General features: G+C 46.0%; 1 protein-coding gene across 2 annotated transcripts in view; it reads left to right on the top strand.

Moving 5' to 3' along the window:
- znf609a (zinc finger protein 609a) overlaps nucleotides 1-8,970 on the top strand; it is a 40,521-nt gene extending 31,551 nt beyond the window's left edge. Inside the window, exons 7-9 of one of the 2 annotated variants that reach the window (XM_071905479.2) lie at nucleotides 2,060-2,422; nucleotides 3,893-3,962; nucleotides 8,112-8,970. In XM_071905479.2, coding sequence (XP_071761580.2) covers nucleotides 2,060-2,422; nucleotides 3,893-3,962; nucleotides 8,112-8,121 — 443 coding nt within the window. In that variant the 3' untranslated portion in view covers nucleotides 8,122-8,970. Of the gene's footprint in view, nucleotides 1-2,059; nucleotides 2,423-3,892; nucleotides 3,972-8,111 lie in introns of both variants that reach the window. The other variant, XM_071905480.2, reaches the window with a different exon arrangement.
- The last annotated feature ends 10,402 nt before the right edge of the window (nucleotides 8,971-19,372 follow it).

The raw sequence follows: 19,372 nt of genomic DNA, 5'->3' as shown, positions 1-19,372 counted from the left end.
TGGAGAAGTGTCAGGTTTTAGAGCCAATCACAGCACAGAGACTGCTCCACCAAAATAGTTAATGATCTGAGACTTGGTGTTGATTCAAATAAAGTCTCAGTTCTAGCTCTTCTAGATCGTAGTGCAGCCTTGGACACAATCGATCACAATATTCTCATGAATCGCCTGGAAAACTGGGTTTTTCTGCTTGTGGTCTGAAGTGGTTCCGTTCATATTTTACTGGGAGGAAATTCTTTGTTAGTCTTGTGGATCATGCACCAGACAGGTATGACATTTCCCTCTGTCCTGGTTCGCTACTCTTCTCGCTGGATGTGCTTCCCTGGTGATGTCATCAGAGAGCATGATGTTAATGTTAATGTTAATGTTATGCTGATGACACACAGCTGTATGTCTCTTTTGAGCCGGCAGATGCAGACGCCTTAAGTTCCCTGACCTGCTGCCTGTTTGCAATCAATAAATGGATGAGTAATAACCCCCTGAAACTAAATGAAGATAAAACTGAAATACTCCAAGAGGGAGGAGCTCTTCAGCAGACTTGGGAATCTGACTTGTGAAGTAACAAGTCTGGGTGTTATCTTAGACTTTGACTTCAGTTTTACTCTCCACATAAACAAGCTGACACAGACATCATTTTTTCATCTCAGAAATGTTGCCAGGTTACGGTCATTCCTAACCCGGCAAGATGCTGAGAAACTTACATCCATGTCTTCATATCAGGCAGACTAGATTATTGCAATGTGCTTTTTACTGAGCCTAAACAGTCAGTTGACAGACTACAGCTGATCCAGAACTCTGCTGCTGGACTCAAACACATCACTCCAGATCTATCTGCACTCCACTGGCTCCCTGTGGCTTTTAGGATTTAAAGTCCTTTTACTTGTTTCCAAAGCCCTTGGCAGCTTAGGCCCGGCCCATGTTGCAGGTCCTTTACTGCCTCAGGTCCTGCACAGCCTCAGGTCAGATCTTGTTGATCGGGATGCAGCGTTCTGCAGTTACGCCCCAAACTGTGTCAGGCTCAAAACTCTTTTTAACTTGGCTTTTAATTTTATTGTTTTTCTTGTCATTTTATGAGTTTGTAATTCTAGTGGTCCTGAGCAAATTGGCTTAGGAGGATTTTTTAAATGTTGTCATTGGCATAGAAGGTCTTTCCTGTGCTGGACTATTTTAGTTTAATTTTAATGAGATTTTGAATGTAACTTTGTGTAATGGTTTTAACCCATTTATTGTTTAATCAACCTATTTTATGTAAAGCACTTTGAGTTTCAGCCTATGTATGAATGGTACTATATAAATAAATTGACTAAGATCACAGTCCTACATTCTTCTTAAAGTTCCCAGAATCAAACTGTTGGTGAAAAGTTCCTGAACAACCTCCAGTCAAAGCTCCAGCTCACCATTTTATTCCCCTAAACCAGTTCAAACTAATTATCCAGAGTCTATGCAAGATGTGCGCTGTTTCTGATCTAAAGTGTGATCTTTTTTTATTGTACATATTTTCCTATCTTTGTATTTTCTACTGTATGTTTTCTTGTCCAACCCCCTGCTGCCAGCTCTCCCTTGGAAAGAGATTTTGAATCTCAGTGGGACTTCCTGGTAAAATAAAGGCTAAATAAAAAAAGAACAAGATCACTAATAATAATCAATAAATAATAACCCAAACCCTGGTAAGAACAAGTTGAATAACCTTTATCCTGATGATAATAAGAATATTAACATTTATTATTATTATTAGAGGAAAGCTATTATTAAAGCTATTATTGGAGGAAAGCTAGAGATAGAACTTTTTATCTTGGATTTTTATTGTTTTTAACACAAAGCGCAGCAGGCGCTTCGCTTTGCTTCATCAGAAACTGTTCGCGTTGCCCCGCCTCCTACATGCGTCATGTGATCAGTCTGTCAGACTGCTGGGGGGGGGGAGACAGTTTTAACATGGAAAAACAGGAAACATGTTGACGATGTTCCTTCCAACCTCAGCTGTTCGGTCAGCTGACTGATGGTCAGACGGTCAGATGATGTAATCGACGGAGCGCCAGTTGACGTGTTTCTCCTCTGTCCCCAGGCTCCTACCTGTCGACAGGTTACTCCTTCTCGCCGTACGGAGGGAAGCTGGCGGGGGAGGAGGGGGAGAAGCCGTCCAGGTCCAGCCCCACTGGGAAGCCGGCCGGCGAGGCCAAAGCCCTGGAGCTTCTGCAGCAACACGCCAGCCAGTACAAGAGCAAATCCCCGTCCATCCAGGACAAGATCGCCCACGACCGGGAGAGAGAGAGAGACCGGGAGAGAGAGAGAGACCGGGAGAGAGAGAGAGACAGGGAGAGGGAGGCCGACCGGCCGCGATCCTCGCCGTCTCAACGCATCCTGCCGTCCCATCATCACCTGGGATACCCGCTGCTGTCCGGACAGTACGACCTGTCCTACGCCTCAGGTAAGGCTGACACACCATATATGGTAATGGTGTTCAGATTAAAGGAAAAAACCCTAAATCCCTGTCCTGGTGTTCAGCCTGAACCTCCATCTGGTTCCACTCCATCATTCAACTGAGATTTCCTCCTCGTTAGCCGTTTTCTGTGTGGGGGGGTCGGTTTTCCCCGAACCGATCACTAGTGACGACGTATCTGACATTTACCGACTGACCAAGAATGTTCGTCCATTTGGGCTAAAATATTGTCTTTGCAAAGACAACCTGTTGGTTAAGGAGGTGATTTCAACAAATCTATTCTGCCGAAACACCAATGAAAAACGGTCACACGAACGGTTCAAACTTTAGTCCCGCCCATAAAGGCTCTGATTGGCTCGATCGTTTTTCCAAGCTAGAAATCGCCATTGAATAGAGAAACACCAGACTTTGACCGAATCTGAAGAGTGGAGGATTGATTCAGGAGTCTGGAACCAGGATACTAAAACTCTTTAACTGTTAAATCAGCTGTTGATGTTCTTTTCATCTCTGGCTCCATTCAGTAGTTTGTTGTGTTTTTCTTCTTGGTGGATAACCGGCCAATCGTAGACGAGGTGACGTCACCTCCAGATGTTTCCAGCAGCTCCAGTGGAGTTTGATATGAGAAAATGTTTCAGGATGTAAAACATCAGCGGTAAACGTCAGGTTTTGGTGTCAGTCCCTCAGAATCAAAGAGCGAGGGCTTCTTTCTAGAGCCGCCATTTTGCACCAAGAGACGTTCAACAGTCATACAGGGAAAAATCCATCGTAGAAGAGGAGAGAGACCAGTTTCTCCACCACAGGAGCAGGAGAGAGACCAGAATGCACTGCAGCAGCAGGAGAGAGACCAGAATGCACTGCAGCAGAGAGACAGGCTGGGTGGAGGAAGGAGAGACTCACTTTTTATAGACTGGAAAAACTCTCTTGTTCTTACTTTGGTATCTCTCTCTCCACCTTCATTTATAACCCACAGCTGAATGCAGCAGGTTCCTGCCCCTTCTCTGGAGGTTGTTGAAAGGCATTCTGGGAAACATAGTAAATCACTAACTGCAGTAGAAGAAGAGGCAGGTTGAGCAGGGTTAGGGTTAACTAACTGCTGATGTTGAACATCAGACTGAAGATATTGATGAGGAACTAAATCTGAATCCTGCCACCTGCTGGTGGAAAGAGGAACTGAACTGCTGTTGGTTTTTACTCTTTAACACTCTTATTTTTCTGATGTCCTTTTCCTTATTCTGCTCATTTATAGTTTGAAAAAACATTCATCATCATGTTCTTTATTTGGGTTTTTAAACTGGTCTTAAATTCAGTTCCAGGTCACATTAAAAAGTCTGAAGTTTGGTTTCGTTTCTCCAAGCTGCAGATAAGAAAGATGATTTGTTTTGACAGAATATTGTCCATAACTCTCAAATGTCAGCCATATTGGAAGTATCTGAGCTGATGATTGGCTCTTTCCTGCAGGTCTCTCCTCCTCCGCCATCGTCGCCAGTCAGCAAGCCTCCGCCCCCTCCATGTACCCCCCCGCCCGGAGGTGAGACTGGTAAGCGCCACGCACACACGCGCGCTCACACGCACGCACGCACACACACACACACGCACACACACACACGCACGCACACACACACACACACACGCACACACACTCCCTCCCTCCTCGGCCTCGTTGGCTCAGATCAAACACTTCCTGCTGTCCAATCCCGGGGTGCGTTCCATTTGGTAACGATTTCTCCTTGCTTCCTCGTCTCCTTGCTTCCTCGTCTCCTCGCGTCTCCTGCGAGGAGGAGGAACGTCCTCGCACGGCCATGTTGGCGTGCCGTTTGAGGCTCCGCCCACAGAACCTCCTTCCCCTCCATGATCACAGCTGTCAGTTTTATCACATAGAAACGATTCACAACGTTCAGATTAATGGATTCATCTTCGTCCCAACGAGCCTCGTCTTCCTCATGGAGGCAGAACTCCTGCTGTGAGTCTGTTACTGTCGACTTTATACTTCTGACTCGGGTCGGATGACCAGCAGCTGTCTGATCTCACCTGCAGCTGTCTGATCTCACCTGCAGCTGTCTGATCTCACCAGCAGCTGTCTGATCTCACCTGCAGCTGTCTGATCTCACCTGCAGCTGTCTGATCTCACCAGCAGCTGTCTGATCTCACCTGCAGCTGTCTGATCTCACCTGCAGCTGTCTGATCTCACCTGCAGCTGTCTGATCTCACCTGCAGCTGTCTGATCTCACCAGCAGCTGTCTGATCTCACCAGCAGCTGTCTGATCTCACCTGCACTGACCACAGTTTGATTCTTTTTATTCTCCTACATGACCACAGCTGTAGCTGTAAGAACATAATGTGCAAAATACACAATGAATTGCTCTTAATGAGGTTTAGTTAGAATTTATTCTCCCTGGAGAAATTCCATGGCAAACAAACGCAATTCACATAAAGATGAAGACAGACTGAGAGAAAAATCAAGGACTCACAGCTGGATTTTATCTGTCGTTTTCTACACATTTCTGACAGTTTGGATCTGAGGTTTAGATCTGACAGTTTGGATCTGAGGTTTAGATCTGACAGTTTGGATCTGAGGTTTAGTTCTGATAGTTTGGATCTGAGGTTTAGATCTGACAGTTTGGATCTGAAGTTTAGTTCTGACAGTTTGGATCTGAGGTTTAGTTCTGACAGTTTGGATCTGAGGTTTAGATCTGACAGTTTGGATCTGAGGTTTAGATCTGACAGTTTGGATCTGAGGTTTAGTTCTGATAGTTTGGATCTGAGGTTTAGATCTGACAGTTTGGATCTGAAGTTTAGTTCTGACAGTTTGGATCTGAGGTTTAGATCTGACAGTTTGGATCTGAGGTTTAGATCTGAGGTTTAGTTCTGACAGTTTGGATCTGAGGTTTAGATCTGACAGTTTGGATCTGAGGTTTAGTTCTGATAGTTTAGATCTGAGGTTTAGTTCTGACAGTTTGGATCTGAGGTTTGGATCTGAGGTTTGGATCTGAGGTTTGGATCTGACAGTTTGGATCTGAGGTTTGGATCTGAGGTTTAGTTCTGACAGTTTGGATCTGAGGTTTGGATCTGAGGTTTGGATCTGAGGTTTAGTTCTGACAGTTTGGATCTGAGGTTTGGATCTGAGGTTTAGATCTGAGGTTTGGATCTGAGGTTTAGTTCTGACAGTTTGGATCTGAGGTTTGGATCTGAGGTTTAGTTCTGACAGTTTGGATCTGAGGTTTGGATCTGAGGTTTGGATCTGAGGTTTAGTTCTGACAGTTTGGATCTGAGGTTTGGATCTGAGGTTTAGTTCTGACAGTTTGGATCTGAGGTTTAGTTCTGACAGTTTGGATCTGACAGTTTGGATCTGAGGTTTAGATCTGAGGTTTAGTTCTGACAGTTTGGATCTGAGGTTTAGTTCTGACAGTTTGGATCTGAGGTTTGGATCTGAGGTTTGGATCTGAGGTTTAGTTCTGACAGTTTGGATCTGAGGTTTGGATCTGAGGTTTGGATCTGAGGTTTAGTTCTGACAGTTTGGATCTGAGGTTTAGTTCTGACAGTTTGGATCTGACAGTTTGGATCTGAGGTTTAGATCTGAGGTTTAGTTCTGACAGTTTGGATCTGAAGTTTAGTTCTGACAGTTTGGATCTGAGGTTTAGATCTGACAGTTTGGATCTGAGGTTTGGATCTGACAGTTTGGATCTGAGGTTTAGTTCTGACAGTTTGGATCTGAAGTTTAGTTCTGACAGTTTGGATCTGACAGTTTGGATCTGAGGTTTAGATCTGAGGTTTAGTTCTGACAGTTTGGATCTGAGGTTTAGATCTGACAGTTTGGATCTGAGGTTTAGATCTGACAGTTTGGATCTGAGGTTTAGATCTGACAGTTTGGATCTGAGGTTTAGGTCTGACAGTTTGGATCTGAGGTTTAGTTCTGATAGTTTGGATCTGAGGTTTAGATCTGACAGTTTGGATCTGAGGTTTAGTTCTGACAGTTTGGATCTGAGGTTTAGATCTGACAGTTTGGATCTGAGGTTTAGTTCTGACAGTTTGGATCTGACAGTTTGGATCTGAGGTTTAGATCTGAGGTTTAGTTCTGACAGTTTGGATCTGAGGTTTGGATCTGAGGTTTAGTTCTGACAGTTTGGATCTGAGGTTTGGATCTGAGGTTTGGATCTGAGGTTTAGTTCTGACAGTTTGGATCTGAGGTTTGGATCTGAGGTTTAGTTCTGACAGTTTGGATCTGAGGTTTAGTTCTGACAGTTTGAATCTGAGGTTTAGATCTGAGGTTTAGATCTGAGGTTTAGTTCTGACAGTTTGGATCTGAGGTTTGGATCTGAGGTTTGGATCTGAGGTTTAGTTCTGACAGTTTGGATCTGAGGTTTGGATCTGAGGTTTAGTTCTGACAGTTTGGATCTGAGGTTTAGTTCTGACAGTTTGGATCTGAGGTTTGGATCTGAGGTTTAGATCTGAGGTTTGGATCTGAGGTTTAGTTCTGACAGTTTGGATCTGAGGTTTGGATCTGAGGTTTAGTTCTGACAGTTTGGATCTGAGGTTTGGATCTGAGGTTTAGTTCTGACAGTTTGGATCTGAGGTTTGGATCTGAGGTTTGGATCTGAGGTTTAGATCTGAGGTTTAGTTCTGACAGTTTGGATCTGAGGTTTAGATCTGAGGTTTAGTTCTGACAGTTTGGATCTGAGGTTTAGTTCTGACAGTTTGGATCTGACAGTTTGGATCTGAGGTTTAGATCTGAGGTTTAGTTCTGACAGTTTGGATCTGAGGTTTAGTTCTGACAGTTTGGATCTGAGGTTTGGATCTGAGGTTTGGATCTGACAGTTTGGATCTGAGGTTTGGATCTGAGGTTTGGATCTGAGGTTTAGATCTGAGGTTTGGATCAGTCTTCAGTCAGTATTCCCATATGGAGGAAACACCTGAGTCTCCTCCGACCTCATTGGAGGAAGGAGGCGAGGAGACATGAAGGATCCTTCGTCTGTCTGCTGTAACATCCTTAAAGATGGTGGCTCATTTTTGGATGCCGGGTCAACGAGGAGACGAGGATGGAGGAGAGGATGCATTTTGGCCAAATGGAACACACCTCCGGTTCATGCAGGTTTTCATTCCAGCCAATCACCACAGCCGCTCAGCTCAGTTCACTGACTGGTTCTTCATGTCTGGTTGAAGCTCAGGTAGCGAGATGAGCGGCTGCAGTGATTGGCTGAGACGAAGCCTGCAGGCTGACGTACCTGAATATGAGCATCAGTCCAGACATTTTGTTCTGCTAGGCTTTCTGTCTCCTTCTACCCATAATCCCTTGTGTTTTGGGAGGTTTCCTGTAGCTGGAGTGTCAGTTCTCTGAGACTTGCTGCCACCAGAGGTCAAAGATCATCGTTCACCTGGACAAACAACTGAAGGAGGAAGATAAACGGATCAGAACATGCAGACAGCAGATGAAACTTTATTGATCCATGAGTCAAAACAGAATATAAACAAGAACAAACTGACAGTTCCACCATGAGAATATAGAATATATTGACTAGAAATACAAGTGAAAGAACAGGAATGACAGGTTTGACTCACAGCATTATGGGATGTGAAACAGTCACATGATATCTAACCAATCAGAAACAGGAACATGAATAAAACAATCTGTTTCCTGTTTGGCTGTCAGATTAACCAATGCCGTCTTCTCCCCCTTCCACAGGGACACCTGATTGGCCGACCTGTACCGACCTGCAGTCATGTGACCGGATCACATGAGGAGCGTTTCTGTTTCAACATCAGTTCAATGGTGTTTGTGTACGTTTGATTTCTCTGCCTGGACGTCCAGCCGGCCGCTCCGCCCCGCGCTGGACCGCTGAGACTCCAGGAGGGTGGAAGGTTCTGCAGGTTCCTCTGGTTCTGCAGGTTCCTCTGGTTCTGGCGGTACCGTCGGCCCGTTGGGCTGCAGATCGGAGGTTTTGTTCACAGACTGAGGGCAAAGTGCATCTGGTGTTTGGAGATCCGACCTGGAGAAACATCAGATGGTCCTGGTTGGGGCGGGGGGGGACCGGAACTGACCGGAACTGTCACTTTGTTTTCTGTCATCGTCACGTTTCGGCGACGCCCTCTGACCCCACTGTGCCCCACCCCCACCATGACCTCTGACCTATGGTGCCCCCCAACCCACCATGACCTCTGACCTCTCCCCTCCCGTGACCTCTGACCTGTCTGAGGACCGGAGACAGTGACTCTACAGGAAGTTGTCACACCTTCACCTGGAAGCGGTTCGGCTTCACAGGAAATCCAGTCTGGAGGGAGGAGGACCAATCAGAGCGCAGCGTTCTGACTGATGCCACTGACTGAAACTGGAGAAGCTCCTCCCCCCTCCTCCTCAGTGTGTTGCTGTACTGTGTGTGTGTGTGTGTGGGTGTATGTGTGTGTGTGTGTGTGTGTGTAAATACTGTACAGAGGAATTATTTTAAAGAGCCTGTTGATGCTGTTGGATTTCCTACTCTTCTTCTTCTTTTGTCTGTAGCTCTGCTCTGTTTTTCTACTGTTGTTGATCTGATATTAAACCTGTAGCTGGTGACCGGCCTGCAGCTCAGAGTCGCTTCTTGTTTCCCTCCGTCTCCTCTGATCTCCACTGATCTCCACTGATCTCCTCTGATCTCCTCTGATCTCCTCTGATCTCAGCAGGTTGTTTTGAATGAGAAGATCGACTGATGAAATGTCTGTTCAGTGTTCCTCTGCAGCCAGTTCAACCTGCAAATAAGCTGAGCTAACTCTAGCTAACTGGCTAATGTGCTAACGTTAACATATGGCTGAGGGGGGGGTGATCTGTTGGATCCCATTTTTCTAACCTCTATTTAACCAGCTAATATCTCATTAGATCCATTAGAGCCTCGTAATTTAGTCTAAGTTCGGTGTTACAGATGAGGACACAAGAAGGCGATTCAGATCAAACAGAAATACAATTCAGCTTCTCTGCCGCTAGAGGAAGAACTGGACTCTGTGGCCCTGTGTTGGTGTTAGTGTTAGTGACAGCTGGTTAACATTTCCATGCAACTGGTTCATTTCAGAACACTGTCGGTGTGAGTTGAGGGCGAGTCGGTCCTCTGTCCAGATGTGTGTCCCGCTTCACGGCCGCTCTGACTCCATCTGGTTTCCAAGATCTGCTGAGGGATTTTTTCACAATGGCAGGTTTCTCCAAAGTGTTGGGAGCTGTAGACTGAACCCACCAGAGACCCGAAGCAGCGTTCAGAAACCACAAATCATTTCATTCCATAAAGTCCAAGTCGCCTGCTGATGTGAGCGACCTGACCTGCTCCACGACTCGTTCGCCTGTCGGGTCTCCAGCTCTTTGACAGCCATGATGGTTGCTGGGTCAGTTTTGTTTTTTTTAAATGATGCTGTGTGGTTATAGGATGAGTGTTTTATTGTCACACATCATCAGGTCTGTCATTTATGTGCAACATAAAGACTTCAAACTGTGTTTCAAGGTGAATTTGGTTATGGATTAAGAGCCGACACCTTCCACCTGTCCTTCATGAGACATGGAGCTGACAGGAGACGGAACCGGGAGACGGAACCGGGAGACGGAATTGAGAGACGGAACTGAGAGACGGAACCGGGAGACAGAGACAGAACCGAGAGACAGAACCGGGAGACAGAACCGGGAGACAGACGGAACCGAGAGACAGAACCGGGCTGAACGCTCAACTTGCAGCATAATAGAGAGAGGGGGGGGAGGGGGGGGTTAGCTGCATGCTCCACAGTCTGGCTGCAGATGTTCCTGCAGCTGGATGTGATGATGAGGAGAGCGAGGAAGGAGAGCCGGACGCCAGCAGGACGACAAAACAAAAGACTTACAGGACTTAGCCGACTGATTTGACAACTTTCACATGTGCGGCATTTTATTTCTTTATTTTCCCCTTTCATTAATTTCTTACATTTGTGGCCAACAAATTTCAGTTCCATAGATTATAATTATTAAACAAATGGAGACACCTGGGTGTCACTCAAGCTCAAGTCAAAAATAAATAATCACCAGAGTAAAGGCAAAGAAATTGTTTCACAATCATTTTCTTCCTCTTCTAGTTTGATCTTGACCATGTTTCCGTTCTACGAGGCATCGGTGTGGACCGGGTGTAGGCCGGGTGTGGACCGGGTGTGGACCGGGTGTGGACCGGGTGTAGGCCGGGTGTGGACCGGGTGTGGACCGGGTGTGGACCGGGTGTGGACCGGGTGCGGACCGGGTGTGGACCGGGTGTGGACCGGGTGTGGACCGGGTCTTTGGTGCCGATGGATTATTCAGCAGAGCGTTAACAGGCTGACAGCCTGCAGTGTGTCGCTGCATGCCTGCACTTGTAATATCGGCCTGATTCCATAACAGATTAAGCGTTTTATTGAACTACAAATAGTTTGCCTCCTTCAGTTGGTTCATCGCCTGCTGGGTCGACCCTCCTGGTCTCCTGAGGCAGGGGGGGGCGGGGGGTCAGGGGCGCCGGCGTTCCCCGTCTGAGTCCGGATGAGAGGGAGCGGTTCCCGTCTCTGATTCAGAGGCAGTTTCCATCGGTGCGGATCGACTCGGGACGAGCCGGGTGTCCGCGGGGCGGCGGTGTTGTGGAACGTCTCGTTACAAACTACAATCCAAATGACTTCAGTGTGTTGTGCAGATTCACACTGTCCAGTGAACAGTCAGTTCAGAGGTCAGAGGTCAGAGTTCAGAGGTCAGAGTTCAGAGGTCAGAGTTCAGAGGTCAGAGTTCATTTACCTGAAGTGATGCTGAAACTTAGCAGAGACGCGTCGACTCCACCAATCCTCCCCGCTGTCTGTGGGTTCACCACTCACCACCCTCCAGCTGTGTGTTGGGCTGTCAGTTGTGTGTTAGGCTGTCAGTTGTGTGTTAGGGTGTCAGTTGTGTGTTAGGCTGTCAGTTGTGTGTTAGGCTGTCAGTTGTGTGTTAGGGTGTCAGTTGTGTGTTAGTTGTGTGTTAGGCTGTCAGTTGTGTGTTAGGGTTAGTAGTTAGTTTCCAGCGCGCTGTGGCTCCCTGTGGTTTGCAGAAGCTTTCTTCTTCTTCTTCTTCTTCTTCTTCTTCTTCTTCTTCTCAGTTCCCGTCTCATCTTGCCACGTCTCTGACAGTTTGGGTTGTTTTTTTCACGTTAGAGAAGCACTGACATGTTCTGCATTTGAGTCCCATAAGTTTTTACGCTCCTTTACAGAAGAGCTTTTTCCAAACAGTGTGGTTGTTTTCCAGCACCTTTCTCTCAGAATCCAGAGTTCTGCGGGAGAGAATTTGTGTTTTCTCTGCCGTCGTGATGTCTGTTGGTCCGCTACACCGGCACAGGAGTGGACAAGCTGTTAAATATGTACAGCTTAATTAGCATGTTGGTTTTGATTGGCTGTCACCCGGGCTGCGGCTGATGTTAGCGCGGCGGTAATGTGGCTCCGTCACGGTGTTTACAGCTGTGGTAAATTTATGAATCGGTTTAAATTACCGGGTCGCAGATTTTGCCGCTGTTCTGTTACCGCGGAGCTTTATGAACAAGGCTCTGAAGGTCGTTCAGACGGCGAAGCTGCAGGAACTCGTTCGTTTTCAATGGAAACTACAAACAGCAGAGGAAACAGACTGAACGCACCTGAAGAGTCTGAACGCACCTGAAGAGTCTGAACGCACCTGAAGAGTCTGAACACATCTGAAGAGTCTGAACACACCTGAAGAGTCTGAACACACCTTAACAGTCTGAACACACCTGAAGAGTCTGAACACACCTGAAGAGTCTGAACACACCTGAAGAGTCTGAACACACCTTAACAGTCTGAACACACCTGAAGAGTCTGAACACACCTGAAGAGTCTGAACACACCTGAAGAGTCTGAACACACCTTAACAGTCTGAACACACCTGAAGAGTCTGAACACACCTGAAGAGTCTGAACACACCTTAACAGTCTGAACACACCTGAAGAGTCTGAACACACCTTAACAGTCTGAACACACCTGAAGAGTCTGAACACACCTGAAAAGCCTGACGGCCGCCACACCGGGTTTTGTGGAAGCGTCTCTGCCAGAAATCAAACTCTGGTCTCCTGCTGGAGAGTCTGCAGGACTCCCTGCAGGTCACATGACCCAGAGAGTGGAGGACAGACAGACAGGCAGACAGACAGACAGACAGACAGACAGACAGACAGACAGACAGACAGACAGGAAGAGCTCCTGCTGTCGGGGTTAAAAACCTGAACATTTTGTATTTCAACAGGAAGTTGTCAGACTGTTGAACCTGCTGCTTCCTTTAACTCCCATCATGCAACAGTCAGGCCTCCTATAGTCATACAGTTGTATTTCAGTTGAATCTGTTTATTGGACCAGATGAAACACCTCAGTGTTAGAGTTATATATATATATATATATGTGTGTGTATATATATATATATATACATATATATATATATGTGTGTGTGTATATTGAGTGTGTTTAAATGTCTTTAAAGTATTCAGTGTTTCCCCAGAACTTTGTTGTCGGGTGCAGAAGACTCTGAAAAAGACTAAAATACTACAATTACATAATTATAATAAACCATATTCATCGATCAAAATGTCTCATTAGAATCGGTTCACGGTTTCCCATAGCAACCAGTGTATTATTGATCAATTCTACAGTAATCAATCAAACTGCATCATATCAGACTGGATCCCATTTTAAATCAAAGGACAGTATTGATGTGAGACAGGACATCTGCTGCATGTCATCCTGTCTCTCTCTCCTGTCTCTCTCTCTCCCATCTCTCTCTCCCGTCACCCTCTCTCCCGTCTCTCTCTCCTGTCTCTCTCTCCTGTCTCTCTCTCCTGTCTCTCTCCCGTCACCCTCTCTCCCGTCTCTCTCTCCTGTCTCTCTCTCCTGTCTCTCTCTCCTGTCTCTCTCTCCTGTCTCTCTCCCGTCACCCTCTCTCCTGTCTCTCTCTCCTGTCTCTCTCCCGTCACCCTCTCTCCTGTCTCTCTCTCCCGTCACCCTCTCTCCCGTCTCTCTCTCCTGTCTCTCTCTCCTGTCTCTCTCCCGTCACCCTCTCTCCTGTCTCTCTCTCCTGTCTCTCTCTCTCCCGTCTCTCTCTCTCCTGTCTCTCTCTCACCCGTCTCTCTCTCCTGTCTCTCTCTCCCATCTCTCTCCCGTCTCTCTCCTGTCTCTCCCGTCTCTCTCGTCTCTCTCTCTCCCGTCTCTCTCTCCTGTCTCTCTCTCCCATTTCTCTCTCTCCTGTCTCTCCTGTCTCTCTCTCTCCCGTCTCTCTCTCCTGTCTCTCTCTCCCATCTCTCTCCCGTCTCTCTCCTGTCTCTCCCATCTCTCTCCCGTCTCCCTTTCTCCTGTCTCTCTCTCCTGTCTCTCCCATCTCTCTCCCGTCTCTCTCTCCTGTCTCTCTCTCCCGTCTCTCTCTCCTGTCTCTCTCTCCTGTCTCTCTCTCCTCTCTCCCATCTCTCTCTCTCCTGTCTCTCTCCCGTCTCTCTCTCCCATCTCTCTCTCCCGTCTCTCTCTCCCATCTCTCTCTCCCGTCTCTCTCTCCTGTCTCTCTCTCCCGTCTCTCTCTCCTGTCTCTCTCTCCTCTCTCCCATCTCTCTCTCTCCTGTCTCTCTCCCATGTCTCTCTCCTGTCTCTCTCTCCTGTCTCTCCCATCTCTCTCCCGTCTCTCTCTCTCCTGTCTCTCTCTCCTCTCTCCCATCTCTCTCTCTCCTGTCTCTCTCCCGTCTCTCTCTCCCATCTCTATCTCCTGTCTCTCTCTACTGTCTCCATTTTGCACCGACGTTCAACAATCAAACAGAAATCCACCGTAGAAGAAGAGAGACCAGTTTCTCCACCCACAGGAGCAGGAGATAGACCAGAATGCAATGCAGCAGAGAGGTTGGAGTTGAAGAAGAGGAGACTCAAAGCTCAAGTTCACTTCCCTTCTCTGGTTGTTGTCAAAAGGCATTCTGGGAAATGCAGGAAATGAAGCAGGTTGAGTTTCTCTTTAATATCTCGCTCTCTTCTGTAGCTTGTAGTTTGTAAACGAAGCAGAAGGAAAAGACTCATGATGGGATGACGTCACTTTCTGACGCAGTTCGGCTCCTCGGCCGCAGAGCGGCGCTGCGCCTGCGCGGCTGAACAACAGACTGAACAGACTGAAGGAAGATCCACTAAAATCCATCTGATGTTCAACACATTCAGCAGTTGTTAGTGTATTAGTTATGATTTAGTTTATTTGTTTATTATTTAGTGATGAAGAGTTGTAATGTTTTGTTGTTTCCCTCAACCTTCTACTGCAGCTCGTGGTTTACTTTGTTTCCCGTTGATTTCACTGATTATTTTACTGATTTTTTATGTCTTTGTTCTAATTCTCTCCTCACGGCTGAAACATTGATTTTGATTTCCAACTTGGTTTGACTTTATTTTGACTTGATTGTTTCAGGCGCTTTGTTTTTCTTTCCCTTCTTCTTCACTGTTTTATTCTTTTTTTTTTTTCATGCTCCACATTCCACGCTTTTATTTTGAAGCCCAAACCGCTTACCTTCCGGTAATATCCTGGTTCACCGTGTGCACTTGACGCTTTTCCTCCGAGTGAAACCTGCAGACCGGAGCAGGTCCGGACCGGCAGTTCGGTGTAAACCAGCGGACCTGATAGAGACCCGCAGGATCCACGGTAAGACTGAGTGACAGGGAGGAGGACGTTTTATTACTAAAGGTTATTATAATTAGTAGTTGTAGTATTTGTATTAGTAGTAGCAGTAGCAGTAGTGATGCTGGTATTAGCTGTAGTGGTATTTATTATTATGACTGATGATTATTACTATTATTAAGATACTATATTATTATTATCGTCATTATTGCATAATTGCTCAGTTGGTCTCTTACTCTTCTGCCGATTCACAATTTTATTCCAATTGTTTATGAAAAGGCAGCTAATGAGAAAACAGATTATTCTGTCAAATTGAATATTTTAACCCGGAGTGAATACAGTATAATACAGTGTGAGTACAGTATAATACAGTGTGAGTACAGTATAATACAGTGTGAATACAGTATAATACAGTGTGAGTACAGTATAATACAGTGTGAATACAGTATAATACAGTGTGAATACAGTATAATACGGTGTGAGTACAGTATAATACGGTGTGAGTACAGTATAATACAGTGTGAATACAGTATAATACAGTGTGAGTACAGTATAATACAGTGTGAGTACAGTATAATACAGTGTGAATACAGTATAATACGGTGTGAGTACAGTATAATACGGTGTGAGTACAGTATAATACAGTATAATACAGTGTGAATACAGTATAATACAGTATAATACAGTGTGAATACAGTATAATACAGTGTGAATACAGTATAATACAGTGTGAGTACAGTATAATACAGTATAATACAGTGTGAATACAGTATAATACAGTGTGAGTACAGTATAATACAGTGTGAGTACAGTATAATACAGTGTGAATACAGTATAATACAGTGTGAGTACAGTATAATACAGTGTGAATACAGTATAATACAGTGTGAATACAGTATAATACGGTGTGAGTACAGTATAATACGGTGTGAGTACAGTATAATACAGTATAATACAGTGTGAATACAGTATAATACAGTATAATACAGTGTGAATACAGTATAATACAGTGTGAATACAGTGTGAGTACAGTATAATACAGTATAATACAGTGTGAATACAGTATAATACAGTGTGAGTACAGTATAATACAGTGTGAGTACAGTATAATACAGTATAATACAGTGTGCGTACAGTATAATACAGTGTGAGTACAGTATAATACAGTGTGAGTACAGTACAGTATAATACAGTATAATCCAGGTCTGAACACTCAGACCTGGATCAGGATGTGATGTTGGCTGGTTTGTTGGTTTCTCTCTCTGCTTCTGGATCAGTGTTCAGACGACAGAAATAAAATAAAATAAAATAAAGTTGTTGGATTGTCCTGCTGTAGAATTCAGTCAGTATTCAGACTGCAGGTTGAGGTTGATGGTCGCTGGTTAGTGATTGGTGAAGCTGGTAACCATGGTGACAGGTTGAACCTGAGAAATGGCAGAAAAGTTTCTTTCTCTGACTGAAGCTGACTGATCTGACTTTAGAAGAGGAGGAACAGAAGAGTAATAAAATGAGTGAAGGAATTCATCACTGCTGCCAATATTACTTCTGTTAGGAACCAGTGGAACTCTGATGTGGATTCTGCTCCCAGTCTGAGTTCACATGCAGCAGCTTCTGTTCGCTCCACCAGGTCTGAATACCGAGTCTCTCCCCCGGCTAGGCTTGGGCCGGCTCGGATTGGCTTAGTTTACTTGGTTTGGCGTAGAGACGGGCCCGGTGTGTTTTCAGACACGCTCAGTTCAGTCCGGGCCAGAAAACAAAACAGCCTTTTCACTGGGGAGCTGCAGAACCAGTCTGGGTCCCACTGGGACTGGAAGCTGCAGCACAACAACAACAAAATCCTCCCAGTAAACTTTATCCAGGACAGACGAGTAGAGATGAGATGAGATGAGATGAGGATCCAGTCTGTAAAAGAGTCTCATCTAGTCAACCAAGGACTTCAGCTCCTTATCTTTTAAAAAGTTCCATCATTTGGTTTCATGTTGTGCTGGAAATGTGTCACTTTTTTCAATTTGTGAAGATCTCATTTCAGAATAAAAGCCCTTATGTGATTGACCTTCCTCCGGGTTAACCTGGGCTGACCTGGGCTGACCCAGGTTAAGCTGACCTGGGTTAACCTGGGCTGACCCGGGTTAACCTGGGATGACCTGGGTTGTGTTGTCATGCATGGAGAGAGGCAGGACATGTGAAAAGCTTGGTGGTTCCAGAGGAATGTTATTTTCTTATGATTTGCATAGATGTCAGTGGAGCGGATGCTGCTGTGAAGGGAGGAGGGACGACAACATGTGCTATACAAATAAAGTTTTATTATATTATCATTATAACATCACACAACATTACATCTGAACTGACACTGAAACAATCCTTTTCCATAGATGATGAATGTTTTGAAACTATAAATGAGCAGAATAAGAACAAGCACATATCCTATGCAGGCTCACAGCATGTTCAGTTCAGTTCAGTTCAGTTCAATTCAATTCAATGCATTGAAGCACTGTGACACCAATGTAAATAAATACCACAAGGTAATACGTTACAGTTTGTAGGGCAGCAGAAGAAGAGTTATCAGGTTATCAGGTTTTCACAGCAGGAGACTCTGAGTTCAGAGACCGGAGTTCTCTAGAGTCTCTGAGTTCAGTCTGCTGTCTGTTTCTCCGCATGACAGGAAGTGATGTCACATCAGGAGTGTTACAGATCCAGTTAGATCAGTTTCTATACACTGACCAACTTTTGATTGCGTGCCTCTGTATGGAAACACTGCACTGTTAGCCAAAGACGCCTTCTAGAGGCCAACTGATGAAGACTGACTGACTGACAGTCTGTCTGACTGTCTGACTGACTGACTGTCTGTCTGTCTGTCTGACTGACTGTGTGTCTGACTGAGTCTGACTGACTGACTGACAGTCTGTCTGACTGTCTGTCTGACTGACTGTCTGACTGACTGACTGACTGACTGACTGACTGACAGTCTGTCTGACTGACTGACTGACTGACTGACAGTCTGTCTGACTGACTGACTGACTGACTGACAGTCTGTCTGACTGACTGACTGACTGACTGACTGACAGTCTGTCTGACTGACTGTCTGACTGACAGTCTGTCTGACTGACTGACTGACTGACTGACTGACTGACTGACTGACAGTCTGACTGACAGTCTGACCCTAACACCACTTTCCCTCAGCCTGGGTTCTCTGTGCTGAGTACTGACAGCACAGTGAGACCAAGCGTTTTTCCAGTCTGGAAAAAGTTCTGCTATCAAACTCCATTGTAGTTTTAACAAAACAGACCAGGACTTTTCCCTGTGTTCTACCCAGTGGAGGTTTGGGCCTCAGCACCAGGCCAACCTGTGCTGTGGGGTTTTCATTCTGGGAAGTTTTGGAACATGATGGATGTCCAAGTCATGACAGGCTGGCAGAGCGTTAAGGCTGGTTCAAGCTGCATGGGAAACACACACGACGGAGTGTGTGCAGTCAAAATGACAGAATTGGAGCAGTGGAAGTTGCTCGTGAGGTCGTGCACCACCTGAAATATGAAAAGACGGAGCTGCAGCGCCTCCGTCCAGGATCGGCTGAACAAAGAGGAACCGGAACTAATGGCAGATTCCGGTGGGGAGTTTTTCTTGTTGGGGGATCAGGAGAGCTGAATTTCCTTACAGAGTGTTCAGGCTGTGGTTGTTATGTGAAGATTGAGAAGCATGAAAGTTCACAGATCCCATGTCTGCAGCTCCTGTGCGTCCAGCAATGCATGAAGCATGAAGCATGAAGCAACCCATAAAGACTCTGATAACAGCTAACAGCCGGCGTCTCCCTGAGGTGCTGCTTGATTTAATCAGCAGGGTGAGACTCCCTGGAGAGGAAACCACCGGCTCCATGGAAACAGGAGGAGGAGGAGGAGGAGGGAGGGAGGGGAGATGAACAGGGAAGAGGAGTAAAAAGAGGAGTGGGAGGAGGAGAAGGAGGGAGGGGAGATGAACAGGGAGGAGGAGTAAAAAGAGGAGTGGGAGGAGGAGGAGGAGGGAGGGGAGATGAACAGGGAGGAGGAGGAGGAGGGAGGGGAGATGAACAGGGAGGAGAAGGAGGAGGAGGGAGGGGAGATGAACAGGGAGGAGAAGGAGGAGGAGGGAGGGGAGATGAACAGGGAGGAGGAGGAGGAGGAGGAGGGAGGGGAGATGAACAGGGAGGAGTAAAAGGAGGAGTGGGAGGAGGAGGAGGTTGTGTACCTGCTGTCAGCAGTCAGTCATGGTAGCAGCTGGAGAGAGAGAGAGAGAGAGGAGTGTGTGAATCTTGCTCTGTTACCATGGCAACTCCACTTCATTTCCGCCAGTTGTCCCTCAATCTGCTACCT

Source organism: Centroberyx gerrardi, chromosome 4, assembly GCF_048128805.1.
Source record: "Centroberyx gerrardi isolate f3 chromosome 4, fCenGer3.hap1.cur.20231027, whole genome shotgun sequence".
Taxonomy (NCBI): domain Eukaryota; kingdom Metazoa; phylum Chordata; class Actinopteri; order Beryciformes; family Berycidae; genus Centroberyx; species Centroberyx gerrardi.
The sequence above is the reverse complement of the archived record's forward strand: the minus strand, read 5'-3'. Positions and strand labels throughout refer to the sequence as shown.